The sequence below is a fragment of the Chionomys nivalis genome, chromosome 1 (assembly GCF_950005125.1).
Source record: "Chionomys nivalis chromosome 1, mChiNiv1.1, whole genome shotgun sequence".
Classification (NCBI taxonomy): Eukaryota; Metazoa; Chordata; class Mammalia; order Rodentia; family Cricetidae; genus Chionomys; species Chionomys nivalis.
Window position 1 is genome coordinate 141,099,831 of NC_080086.1, and position 12,712 is coordinate 141,112,542.

A 12,712-nucleotide genomic window follows, 5' to 3' on the forward strand; every position below is an offset into this window, starting at 1 on the left:
CTTGTCAGAAAAACAAATCTGTGTATGATCAGAATGAGCAATATCTTTCTGAGTACATGTCATCCACGTGGGGGTCACTCTAATGACTCTAGGGGGCTGACAGGGCTGCTATACTAAAATCTCTTCGTGGGCATCACAGGGGCCGCTGCATGCATGTTGCCTCATGGTATCCTGAGGTCACTGTGATTGCTTTGCTTCATGGGTGATGCAGCAGGCCATATTTAGTAATTAGTAGGTAATCTAGTAAGATTACTAGTAATCTAGTAAAAGTCCGAACAATCCCTCTCGAGGGCAAGATTTTGGAGGAGTGGCCCATGTGCTTGCTGCCTAACCTCTTCCTGGGCTTCTGTCTTCACGATCCCAGCACACCTGACTGTGTTGCTCTTTCTTATTATTATTATTTATTTATATATTTGTTTATTTATTTATTTATTTATTTATTTATTTATTTATTTATTTTGGTTTTTTAAGTCAGGGTTTCCTCTGTGTAACAGCCCTGGCTGTCTTGAAACTAGCTCTTGTAGACCAGGCTGGCCTCAGACTCACACAGTTCCACCTTCCTCTGCCTCCAGAGTGCCAGGATTAATGCCTGTGCCACCACCACCTGGCTCTTTCTTTTTAGCATCTGTTGTAGGCTTTGTCACAGACTCCCTCTGGGCCTCCCTTTTCTCATCTGGAAAGCAAGGGAAGCAACTATGTTGCATTGTTGGGCTTTGTTGAGGCTTGATAAGGATGACACAGTTACTTGGTTAAAACTCGGAGTCTCTAGCATCTAGAGGAAAACCTTAGAGCTATGCCATGGACATTTAATGTCTCCCTTCTGCGCCTGCCACATCCACTTTTGTGAATGATACCACCCAGGCATGAGATGTGTATTTATGGATGTTTTCCTCATAGGCCTTCTGCTGGCTCAAGGAGTAAAAACGGCACCTCCCTCCCTTAAGAGCACACGAAGAAGCAGCGTCTGTGCTATGTCTGGTCCATCTCCTTGCGCTGGCAATGTTGCATCTGTTTTCTCCCCACATAATTGAAAGCAAACATAACTCACCAATTCCCTTCAAAGGTCAGCCCAATCTTCATATAAATAATATCACCTTCTCTTCTGGATGAGCCTCAGCCATACAAGAGGCTCCACTGGACACAAGCACATGGAAAGAATAAGCCAGGACTCTTGCCTTTTCCCAGCAGAGTCCTGGGATAATGGACTCTCCACGTGGCCCATAGGCACACACGCCTGAGACAAGGAGCAGGGTCATAATCCAATAGTCTGACTCCTAGATGACTTAGCTGGGGCCACTGTAACAAACACCCTGGTCAGGATGCTTCAGCAACAGAGATCTGTTTCCTCATAGTTGTAGATGGCTAGGAGCCAGAATCAAGGCCTTGGCAGGCTGTGCTCCTTGGCTTATGGACACAGACCTCACTCCTTGGCTTATGGACATAGTTCTTTTTCACGTGACTTCCCTTCTTTTTTTGTCTCCGCCTTGATCACCTTTTCTCATCATGACACCAATATGTCGGCTTAGAGCCTCCCCAGTGATATCATTTTCCCTTACTAATTTCTTTTAAAGTTCTACTTAGGCTTCAGGTACAGCTCCGCAGTAGAGCATCTACCTAGCATGTGTGAGACCCTAGGTTCTACCCTCACCCAGCACTACCAAAAACACAGGTAAGAAAGTGCTATGTCTAAATGAACACATTCTAAACACTAGGTTTGAAAGCTCAGGATGTGGATTTGGGAACGAACTGAGCAACCTATGCCACCTCCAGTCTTTAAGTTTCAGCTGTTTCATTCCATCTCACGAACTGTGAGCTCACCGCTCTGCTGTCCCACCTCTACCCAGCTCCTCCTTCACTCTCCAAAGCTGAGCTCGTCTCCTCCCCGCCTCTGGTGGATCCTCCTCCCACATCTCAGTCTCTCATCTCGGACCCTTGCCTCTCAGCCTGGGTTCCTGTGGGACTCTAATCTTCCAAGCAGGCTCTACAGTGTGTAGGAGTAGGCCCATGCTGAGAGGTGAGGTCAGAAGATGAAACTGAGGTCTTGGGGTGTTCAAGAGAAAGTCAGACCACCAGGATGTGGAGGCAGTTTTTAAGGTTTGGGAGCAGGAAGATACCTGGGTCTGTTTTTTCCTTCCTGTCCGCTGCCTTGTTCTCTTCTGTGGGAGGGATAGCTACCAGATGTTCCAGATGTCCCCAAAGACTCCTCCGCCTCCAATCCTGAGAGGGTCAAAAGGAAGCCCTGTAATTTGTGGGCGGAGAAAACCCTGGCTGTGGCTTTCCCCATCCTCACCCCCTCTTGTGCTTCGGATCCTTGTTGTCTCCTTATTGCCTTGGCCAGTTGCTCTTTTGGCTGCTGGCCTCACAGCTGCAAGAGACTATGCTGTGGGTGAGAAAGAGTCAAAGTCAGGAGCCAATTAAGTCCTTGGGGTCTGGTATTATTTGTTTTCATCAAGCGTTTTGGTCACTGGAGCAGTTTCTGGCACACAGAATAGCCGAACTCCAACAGTTTTTGAAGGCCTGAGAGGGAAAGATGAGCAAACACTGTCTCTGACCTTTTGTGTGTCTGTGGAGACCTAAGCCCCCTCTGGACCCAGACCGTGAGGGTCTCTTGGAGCACCAAGTAAGAAAGCAAGAAGGGCCCATGGTGTGGACTTGACCCCTGACCCTGGATCAGAAGAGCAAGGACAGACAGGAAGTTCTAAATACCACTGACTTAGGAGGTCCTCTGTCACTGAGCACGTAAGGTAGATGCCTAGATGCCAGGACACCAGCCAAAGAAAGAAAAGGGCCTCAGCGTGTAAACCACACCTGCCTTGACTCTGGCCATGGTCCTGGTTGAACCATTTCCTTTTGATGCCCTCAGTTCCTCATCTCCAGAATGGCAAGAAGGTATCTACGGCCTCTCTAGCTTGGATGATTAGATTTCTCTTTGCTCTTGGGAGATTCTATCCCAAGAAGGTAAGCAGTGGTCTCCCCGGAGACATTCAGAAAGGACTGTCCATCCTCAAAGGGCAAGGGGGAGCCTGGGAGTCCAGATCATGTAAAGGCCGCGATGAGAACTAGCTTTGCCCTGACTCCCACGCCTCCAGCCAGCCCTGCAGGCCCCAGCAACACTGAGTTCCATGGCCCCAGGGATGCTGAAACAGCCGTGAAGGCTTAACAGGGTCAGGCCATGGCATTCTCTGGGGGAACCAAGAACACATGTAAGGCAGTTGGAAAGCCTCAGAATGAGGCAAGAGGTCAAATCTCAGCCCCTGCCTGGATGCAGGTTCCCTGTGTGGCCATAGTCAAACTGCTTTCTCTCTGCCTAGTCACTGGCACAGTTTCTGAGTCCCGAAGAGCCAAAGCAATGTCTGTGGTGCCTAAGGGAACAGTGTCCCAGCCAGGAACAAACCATTGCAGCCTATGCCCTTGGCCTCCCCCTGCTGGGAACCCTGGGATGGGAGGTCAGGTATTCTCTTCCTGGCAGGTCTGTGTGAGCAGTTTTCCTTACAAAGCCTGACCTAGGGCGCTTCATGCAGATTTGCAGCAAGTGGTATGGAGCCCAGTCCTAGACCGAAGCAGGATCCCACAAAGGAAAAGGGCATAGGCAAAGAAAGGCATCAGAAACAGGTGAGTCGGGTGATCTTGGCTTCAAGGAACTTAAAAGGGAAGTTTGGGGGAAGTTAAGGAAGAAATCAGAGTTCAATCTTCTTCATATCGATTTTTATCTGATCTCATTTCCAAGCATTTTCTTTCCTTTTTCATGTCATAAAAATGCCATTCCTTCCTCATGATAAAGACTTACTCGGCATTTATGATGGGAAAGACACGGTGCAAATTAATTAATAATCACGTGTCCCTGGTGATCTAGTGGTTAGGATTAATTAATAATCACCACAGCCAGTAGGTGAGATCACGCCTGGAGTCTTGCCTGCAGAGGACACACCACAGGCCTATGTCTGTGGCCAGTATGTTCCCATTTCTCTAAAGCCTACCCTGGGCCAGGTGCTATTGAACACACTGAACAAAGACTTCCACCTTTATGGAACACATATCGCAATGCAATCAAACAATAAAAAGCTAAAATAAGTTATATTTCAATAGGAGGTGGCAAACAGAAAACTGGGAAGTGAGGAAGCGGCTAAAGGAGTCATCTGCTCAGGAGGCCTCACTGAGGTAAAGAGGGGAACCATGCAGGCACCTGAGGGAATGACAGGTACGAAGACCCTGGATCAGAAGCAGTTAACAGACCTGCCGGCTGGAACTAAGCCAAGGAAGTCAAAACAAGAGACAGTGTCCAGAGGCATGGCACCCAAGGCTTCCATGTGCTCAGCATTTTGCTTTGAACGAAGTAAGGAAAGTGGGGAAAAGGAAGGCTTGGCAAAGAATTGAGTGGCCACGGCATCAGAAGGGGCAGGCAGTGGGCTGGGGAGTTGACCAGCTATTGTATTACTTAGTGACTCCACCCCTCAGTCGGACCCCACTGGGAAAGAAGTGGTCAAGAGTACAGGACACAATAGCCCTGGAAGTAAATCCTAGACCAGAGACTTGGACCCGTGAGAGAAGGAGGCAGGCCTAAGGAGCAGTCGTGCTGGGCTCTGAGGCTCTCTGAGGATGTATGGGTTCCTGTGCTATGTCATTCCCCAAAAATGTGGTGTCAACCTGCCTCCGGCTGCTCGCTGTGAGTTGAGTGGGAAAGAAAAATAGCAAAGGCCTGGGGATGAGTAAGTCTGGGTCCGAGGATTGCTTAACAGACCTTGCTGAACAAGGTAGGACCCCCCTTCAGCCTGGCCCACTCCCCACACCACAGCAAGCTTACAAAAATTGCCAGGGGAAACTATTGCCTCTAGCCAACAGAATCCTTCAGTCCTTCTAGGGAGCATCCCAAGGGAACCCGACGGGAGCTGTGGCTCAGGAAAGAGAAGATGACCCACATGGTCAGGCCCCACACCTGGTTGTCGTCAGGATACCCAGACAGGTGTACAAGCTGCAGACAGATGGAGCCGGTGACCCAGAGCTGAGCCCAAGACCTGAGACTTTGAGCAAGCAGATGAAGTTCTCCCGGTCTCCATTTCTTATCTGTGGAATGGGCTGAATTTTTCCAAACTTTATGAAATGGAAAAAGTGAAACAGGGGGCCCTGGAGATTGCTCAGTGGTTAAGACCACTGGCTGCTCTTGCAAGGGATCCAGGTTCAGGTCCCAGCATCCATGTGGCAGCTGGCAAACATTGGCATAGGCTATTGGGAGTGTACATTCATAGCCTAATGGCTATCTTCTCCAAGTCCTCAAAGGGACACCATGGGACCAAGCACACAGAGCAAGACAGCTGATGTCTAGCACAGGCACAACTTAGGGTGCTGCTTTAGGATGTCTGAAAAGGGATATATCTGATGAGCAGAGCCATCTTCAGAGGGCTATGCAGAATGAGTACCTACTTTGGACATATTCAAACATATTCAGATACTAGATCACATGGCAACTTCACTGCCAGGCCGCTAGTAGAGGGGACACGTCCCCTTGCCACCCAGCTGTGCACAAATCACGAGACTGGCTGCCTCTTTCCTCACCTGTGAAGCGGAGCTGGTGACGAGTGGGCCCTTTAAATGGTATGCCTGCGCACACTCGAGTCCTAGAGCAGCGCCTGGCACTCGAATCATTCTTCATTGCTCAGTCAGATGCAGCCAGTCCTTGGCTGCAAGCCAGCAGATTGTATGCCAACAAATGCCATATGGGGCCTTGGGCTAGCACTTTTTCTCTCCATAGCCTCCACACCAGTGATCTAGGTTCTCCTGGGGACTGATGGGTAGGAGCAAGGCGGACCTATGGCTAACCATCTACCCTGGCCCAGAGTCCCTTTCAGACACCACCCACTGTCACTCACATTCATTCACAAGTTCACAGAGAGATCTTAGCAGAGACACAAGATGCCAGCAGTGTCCTCAGCGGGAAAGCCTTGAGCCCATAGGCCCTGGGAACAGGGTTGAATGGAGTGGTGTTTGGTTCCCTGAGCTCCGTGGAGAGCGGTGTGGGTTCCGGAAGTCATGCTCCAGACCACGGGGATAGATAGAGCCAGGAGAATGAATTGTTTGGGGACCCCAGGGTTTCTTTCTTTTTTATATTTATTTAACTTTGTTTGGTATGAATGTGTCCTATTCCTTGGAACTGACAGACAGTTGTGAGCTGCCATATGGGTACTGGGAATTGAACCTGAGTCCTCTGGGAGAACAGCCAGTGCTCTTAATCACTGAGCCATCTCTCCAGCCCCGACCCCAGGGTTTCTTCTTGGTGCATCTTGCACCCACCCACCAAGCATTAAAAAGCAGAGAAATCCTTCAAGACCCACACTGCTCAGTCACACAGGAGCCAGAGAGCTTGCCTTCTCCCTCCTCAGGCACCTTCCTCCTGTCAGGCAGCCCCGTCCTTCAAGAGCTGCAGTGAAACGCCACTACTCAGCCTAGGGGAGATTCAGTCTCTCCTCTCAGAGGCAAAGAGGACCATGGCTACCTCCCAGGCAGGGAGAGGGATGCTAAGCTGTGGGACCCGGAAGTGAAAGGCAGCATGCAAGCAGGCAACACGGCCCTTGGCACTGGACGGTTGCTGGCTTTCTGCTTTTCGTGCCTCTAAGCCAGGCCTTGTCCTCCCTAGAAGTCCCAACTCCCAGCAGAGACACCTCCCTCAGTTTCTTCCTGGAGCCTGCTCTGTAAGCAGGTCTTGTGGCAGCAGCCTCAGCCTTAATTTTAGTTCGGGGCTGGGTAATTTCCCGTGATTACAGGCCCTGTCAGTACAGCAAGCACTCCAGCTGCTGGAAAGCCGGCAGCCCTCATCAGAACAGAGCCAGGCACATGCTCACACATGTGCCTCTCCATTGGGGACACAGGCTTTCTCTTATGTGTGTGTACACGCCAATATTTTCATGCTCACACATGAATATCCCTGCACGTGCACACTCACATATACATGCACACTCAAATGAACATCCACCCTGTTCAGGACCAGGGTTCTCAGCCAATCCGTGTGTCCACACCCTGTGCTGCGTTCATTCTACCAGAGAGAACTCTATATGCTATACAAACACACACAGTATACCCTCCCCCATCCCCATATCAAATGATGGGTCTGACAACAGGGACAGAGACAATGGAGATAATGGGACTCTATGGGACAAGGGCTCTCTTTTATGAACCACCCGTTTTCCTGCCAGTGTCTTTCTTCTCTCTCCCACCTGGGTTTTCCAGAATAGAAAGCAATGTCCTATCTCTTTCCTCATAAGCACTCTGTGTGCCCATGCCTGGGTGTCATTGGACATCATGTTGACACTTTCATGGCTTGACTGCATCCCACAAAGAACATGTGCTGGAAGACCTTAGGTGGCAGCATTAAAGTTGGGGGAGTTTTAAGGAGTGGAGCCACAGGGCACATAATGAAGTCAGAACCTCTCTTGGAAGGAGCGAATGCTGATATGCAGGATGGGTTGATTGGCAAGAGAACAGGGTGCTGCAAAGCCATTCCTGATGCAGCCTTCCCCTTCTGTCTTGCCCTACGCTCTCTCCCTCCCCCTTCCCCAAGTGCTCCCAGTGTGACGTACCCACCATGTGTTGAGATAGCCTAGAGGTCCTCACCGAATCTGAGATGTTGACCCCATGTCCTTAGGCATCCAGGACTGTGAGCTAATTATGTGTCTGGCTTTTAGGAATCATTCACCCTCCGGTATTTTGTCATAGCAACACGAAACAGCTTCAGAGAGACATCTGCTCTGGATCATGACCATGACCCTCTCCATCTGTGGAGGGGTCACATTTGTGAATTCCCTGCCGTCTAGCCCCACAGTCCACCCCACTGCACCTTCACGGCCGTCCTCAAAGGTTAGCCAGGCTTGACACATTGTGACTTCCTGTTCCAAAGAGTTGCCACAGCAGGGAGGTGACAAGGTCTGTTTTATCGCTCTCACGTGGGTTGGGAAGGGCAAGAGGGTCTCAGTTTAGGGTCTGCAGGCAGCCTGGTGTGGCCTGAGACAGCTTATACATGGAAAACAGTGACAAGAGGAAGGGTTAGGACACCCTGGTTAGGCTGGTTTGGATGATCTGATTGGTTGACTGGGCTGAGAAGGAGAAGGGGAGGCGTGGAATGACAGCCGAAGTGTGGAAGAATTGCTGGGAACAAAGCCGCCGTTTGTGGAGCTGAGAACCAGGCTGGAAAAGCTGAGCAACCCTTGTGAGATATCTTATGGCACAATCACAGATGCAAACTTGCGTTTCAGGGGACAACTTGAGCTAATCTGGCTTCACTGTGAGAGGCCTGTCTCTTAAGGCTTCCTGGGCCCCATATGCCATCCTGAAGCCTTGTTCTCCACCCTACCACCTTCTACAGGTAGAGTCCTGTGCTCTCACACCACAGAGCCCAGCTTTGAGCCACTTTCGTACAGCATCCATCACTGATTTGATCTGATGACCAGAATCGTGCCCCTCCTCCCTGCTGGCCTCCTTACCAGGCTTTCTCCCCTCACGCCTGTCCCCACTGCTGCTTTGATAGTTCAGTCACCCTGAAGATCTGCATCTCATATGTCTTTGTTCCTGAGACAGAGCCAGGCCTGGAGCTCTTATCCCTGACGCTATGGTACCCCGGGCATAGGCTGCTGGAGGGTGGCAGGACACAGACGGTTATGGAGTCCACGCTCCACATTCCTAGGGGCCTGAGTAAGGGGCACGGACAACAGGCAGTGCTGTGACCTGGCCTATCTGATATGTGCTGAGCCTTCGGTGTGGAAAGGTTAACTTCAGAGGCAACCGCACAGCAAGGCTGCTGTGTTAGTGGCTGAAGGCCTTCGGTGAGGAGCTGGAGGACGTGAAAAGCCCTCATACACCACCCAGACTGCTCCCGTCTGCTTACCTCACATCATGAGATCCACGGCCACTGGATGTCTGTGAGGGACACTGTGAAGGCCATCTGTCCAGCAAGAGCCCAGAGCTACACATGCCAGAGCCACACCCATCAGAGCTGTGGACCATGCTGGTGCCATGGCGATGCCATCTCGGCCAGCCTTTCCCAGCCTGGTAACCATGGGAATGTACTCGGGGCTGCTGCTGCTGCTGCTTATGCAATGCCTGTGAGGGAGGGAGGCTCACAGACCCACCAACTTGCTGCAGGGAAGCCAGAGCCCCAGAATTGCTTGTGAACATGTATGTCACACACCTGTGACTCCCCACTGAGGGACAGGTGGGAAGCCACATATTCTCAATCATGTACGCAATACTGTGCCTGAGTTAGAATGGCCCTGAGTGGGGAGAAGGGGAAGGAAAGAGAAAGTAGGAGCAGAGGAAAATTCCGACTAGCTAGTAGTTGACCGCCTGCATACAGGAAGGCTCCAGCCACCTCTGGCAGCCCCAGGGCCCAGATGTTTGGCATCATAGAGACAGGACAACTGCTTTATGTGCTATTCTGGTTTCATTGGCCTGAATCTGGGAGCTGGGGCCTCCTAGAGGGAAGAACGAAGAGATGAGATGAGCATAGGCTTGAGAGCCAGCCAGAAAGAGCACCGTCCACAGGAAGAGGTTCATATGCATGAGTGAGCCAACCAGAGCAGACTGGGAACAAAAAACCTCCAACCCTGCTGTTTCTTGATATGTTCCAATGCACAATCTATTGTCAAGGACTCCAGGGCCCGAACCTCTAGTAATTCCTGAAGCTGCAGGATAAACCATCACAAGTGGCATACAGGAACATGAATCCAGGACAAGGGCTTCCTATAGCAACTGCTACTTTCCTGAGTTCTCTCCATCCTGGTTCTTTTTCTCGGAGCCGTCACCCCCCTGTTAAGGTTCACTTCTTAAGATCCCTGGCCTTTTGCAGTATTCCCAAAGATCAGGAGTCTTTGGTTCAGGTTCTCCTGGCCCCAGCCTTCATCTTGGCTGACAGCAATGCCCGGGCTAATGGTCAGTCCCTTGTCTCCAGAGGCCCCTCGACTCCATACAGCCTCCTCTTTCACTCTTTCAGAACCCCTGGAAGCAGCGGCATGTTGCTCCAACAATGCCATAAAACCTACTGTGTGTGTAAAATCTCATTTCCTCCCATGGTTCCTCGTCAGCACTCTGCTCCATCCTGACACTAAACATCCCAGGTCTATGTCCCATTCAGTCAGCATCCTTCCCCTTAGCTCCATGCCCACTGCATAAGCTCTCTTGCAAGTGTGGCCAAGTCTCTGTTCCCTGTCTTGGAGAAAGCCTAATCCTGTCTTCTCTAGTTGAGGTACCCACGTTATTAATAATAACTGGCAGTCCCAATGTGCCCTGCCCTCCTGCTTTGTATCTCCAGATACTATCATTTCCCATCATTACACTTCACAAGGTCCACCCCACTTTCTGCTCCTACCATCCCAACTGCAGCCAGCCAGGAACCTAGGTATCATGGTAGACTAGGAGCCAGTGGCTCACCTCCCTCTGCTGTCCACAGCCATGCCAAGCCTTATGTGCCTGTGCTACACCCTCTAGGTAAATACCCTCTTCCCGGTTGTGCCCCCACCCGTGTTCTTGGCCCTCCTCAGTCCACAGTCACCTTCCCTTGATTGCCTCATGCCTTGAGCCATCAGAGGCTCCATCTCCATATGAATGGCGTTTGTGCCCTATTCCTCAAGCACACCTGCTTGGGTCCACTTGTATGCAGAATTGCCTCCTGTTACCCAGGATGCTCCCACCCATCCCAGGCACACCTCAGTCAGGAGCTGGTGCACACACTGCCCCCACTTTCCCACGGCCCATTCACTTCTCAGTACCCTTCTGTCTGGCTCCCACATCTGCCAGTCCCCTGCCAAATCTGCTCTTGCTGTGCGCGGTGCTGCCAAATCCTGGATGTGTCTCCAGCCTCCTCTTGAAAGGCTGCTCAGCAGTGCTCAGACCCTTCGCCAGAAACTCCGTGCCATAGTCTTTGTTTGGCCCCAGGATTTCACGTTCATCTGCTTTCCCTCCCACCCCGCTGGCTGTTCCTTCTCAGCCTCCTCAGGAACTCCCGCTCTTCAGTCAGACCCAGGAGGAAGTTGAGCCGATGGTGTTCCTCACGAGGTGGCTTCACCTGCGCTCTTAGTGTTGAAACCCAGTCATAGTCCAGCAACCTCCACCCCCAACTCCAGACCAGATCGCTCACAACCCCACTGCTCTCTGCAGCCCACAGACATCTCACGCATACGTCAGTGGCGGTTTCATGGCTACCGCTATGGATCTGCTCAGACTGACCGCCACTCTCCTCTAAAACCTTCTCCTCTCCATCTCTGCACGCACCAGGAAACCTGAGAAACTTTGCTTCACACATGAACTTCAATTTCCAACACTTTTTGAGTCTATTACTCTGCTTTAAGCCACCATCTCTCCAGTCAGAGGCCTCAATTTGGATCTCACTGCCTTCATTAGAGGTCTCTGCCTGAAATTCAGTCTGCACATGCCAGCTTGGGGGTGGGTGGGTATTTTAAATGCATGATCTTCACTATTTCAGACACTTTCGATAGTTCTTGAGATAAAACCTCCCTCTCATGACTCTCCTGGCACTTCGCTATCTGGGAATGGCAGGGTCCGCCCCTCTGTGGTCTTGGTCACTTCGCCTTTCCTCACTGACATTCATTCACTGCACCTCCTTCCAGCCCCCTCAGTGCCAAGCTCCTCTTGCCACAGGGCCTTTGCACGTATTGTTTCCTCCACCTGGGCTTCACCTCGCCAACTCATATTTCTGGTCTAACTCAGTTTAGATATACTTTCCTATAAGAAGCCTTCAAACAACAACAACAAAAGATCTCCACACTATCTTTGATCCTACACTCCCTTGTTCTCTCCACATTTGACTCCTCTTTTGCAGACTTATGGCCATTTGTCTCCCTGTGCTGAACATCTGTCACATTAGATGCTCTCCAGCTTGCTTGGAATGACCTTCCTGTGTTTGAGGAGCTTGCTACACTAGGAAGACCTGCCAGGGTGCTAGCTACAACTTGCTGACCGAGCCCTGCTGAAGTTAAGATGGCCGGGTCAGGACAAAGCTGTCTCTGTCAGTGGAAGCTCTGTGGGACTGGATTGAAAGAATGGGTCTAGGGACAGGTGCATCAGGGACTTTGAGAAGCGAGGCAGTGAAAGATGTCAGCTTCTCAAAACAGCCAGGCAGGGTTCTTGGCACTCCGTGCCCAGTGTTACTGCTGTGACCCACTCTGTCTCTGATGTGGGAAACAGCATTTGACACAGTGGTGCGAGGTGTGCACTTCTCCTGGCTACAGCCTCTACCCTGAGTCCTGGCCCTCCAGAGCCCAAAGACCACACAAAGGCCTTAACAGCATCATGTGCCCGCAGAATGGAAAGTGAAATGAAGGTGTTCTTAACATCCTCTGCACTCATCAGGGCTCTTCAGAAAGATGAAGTGTGTGTGTGTGTGTGTGTGTGTGTGTGTGTGTGTGTGTGTGTGTTGTTGTTGCTGTGAATAAAACCAGGACTTTGTACTTACTAGGAAAGTGGTCTGCCACCCTACCACTAAGGCCTTCGCTCGGTCCTAAAAAGGAATCTACACAGCCCTGGCTCATGCAGTTATGGAAGTCCGCTCAAAGGAGACTTGTGAAGGCCTGGGTACTAAGGTCAGCCAGGCACATTTTCCAGTTCAATGGTGAGACAGAGAAGGTGTGCACCCAGACTTCTGTATTTCTACCCAATGACCTTGGGAAAGGCCAAGTGTGTGACTTGGTCCACCCATTCGCATCCTTCCAATACC

The 12,712-nt window shown here is 50.9% G+C and overlaps 1 protein-coding gene across 4 annotated transcripts in view; it reads right to left on the reverse strand.

Annotated features, from left to right (window-relative positions):
• Adcyap1r1 (ADCYAP receptor type I) overlaps positions 1 to 9,020 on the reverse strand; it is a 111,123-nt gene extending 102,103 nt beyond the window's left edge. For 3 of the 4 annotated variants that reach the window (XM_057762788.1, XM_057762781.1, XM_057762774.1), the window contains exon 1: positions 8,870 to 9,020. In XM_057762788.1, the coding sequence (XP_057618771.1) occupies positions 8,870 to 8,988 (119 nt within the window). In that variant the 5' untranslated portion in view covers positions 8,989 to 9,020. The remainder of the gene's footprint in view (positions 1 to 8,869) is intronic. The other variant, XM_057762803.1, reaches the window with a different exon arrangement.
• Between the last annotated feature and the right edge of the window lie 3,692 nt (positions 9,021 to 12,712).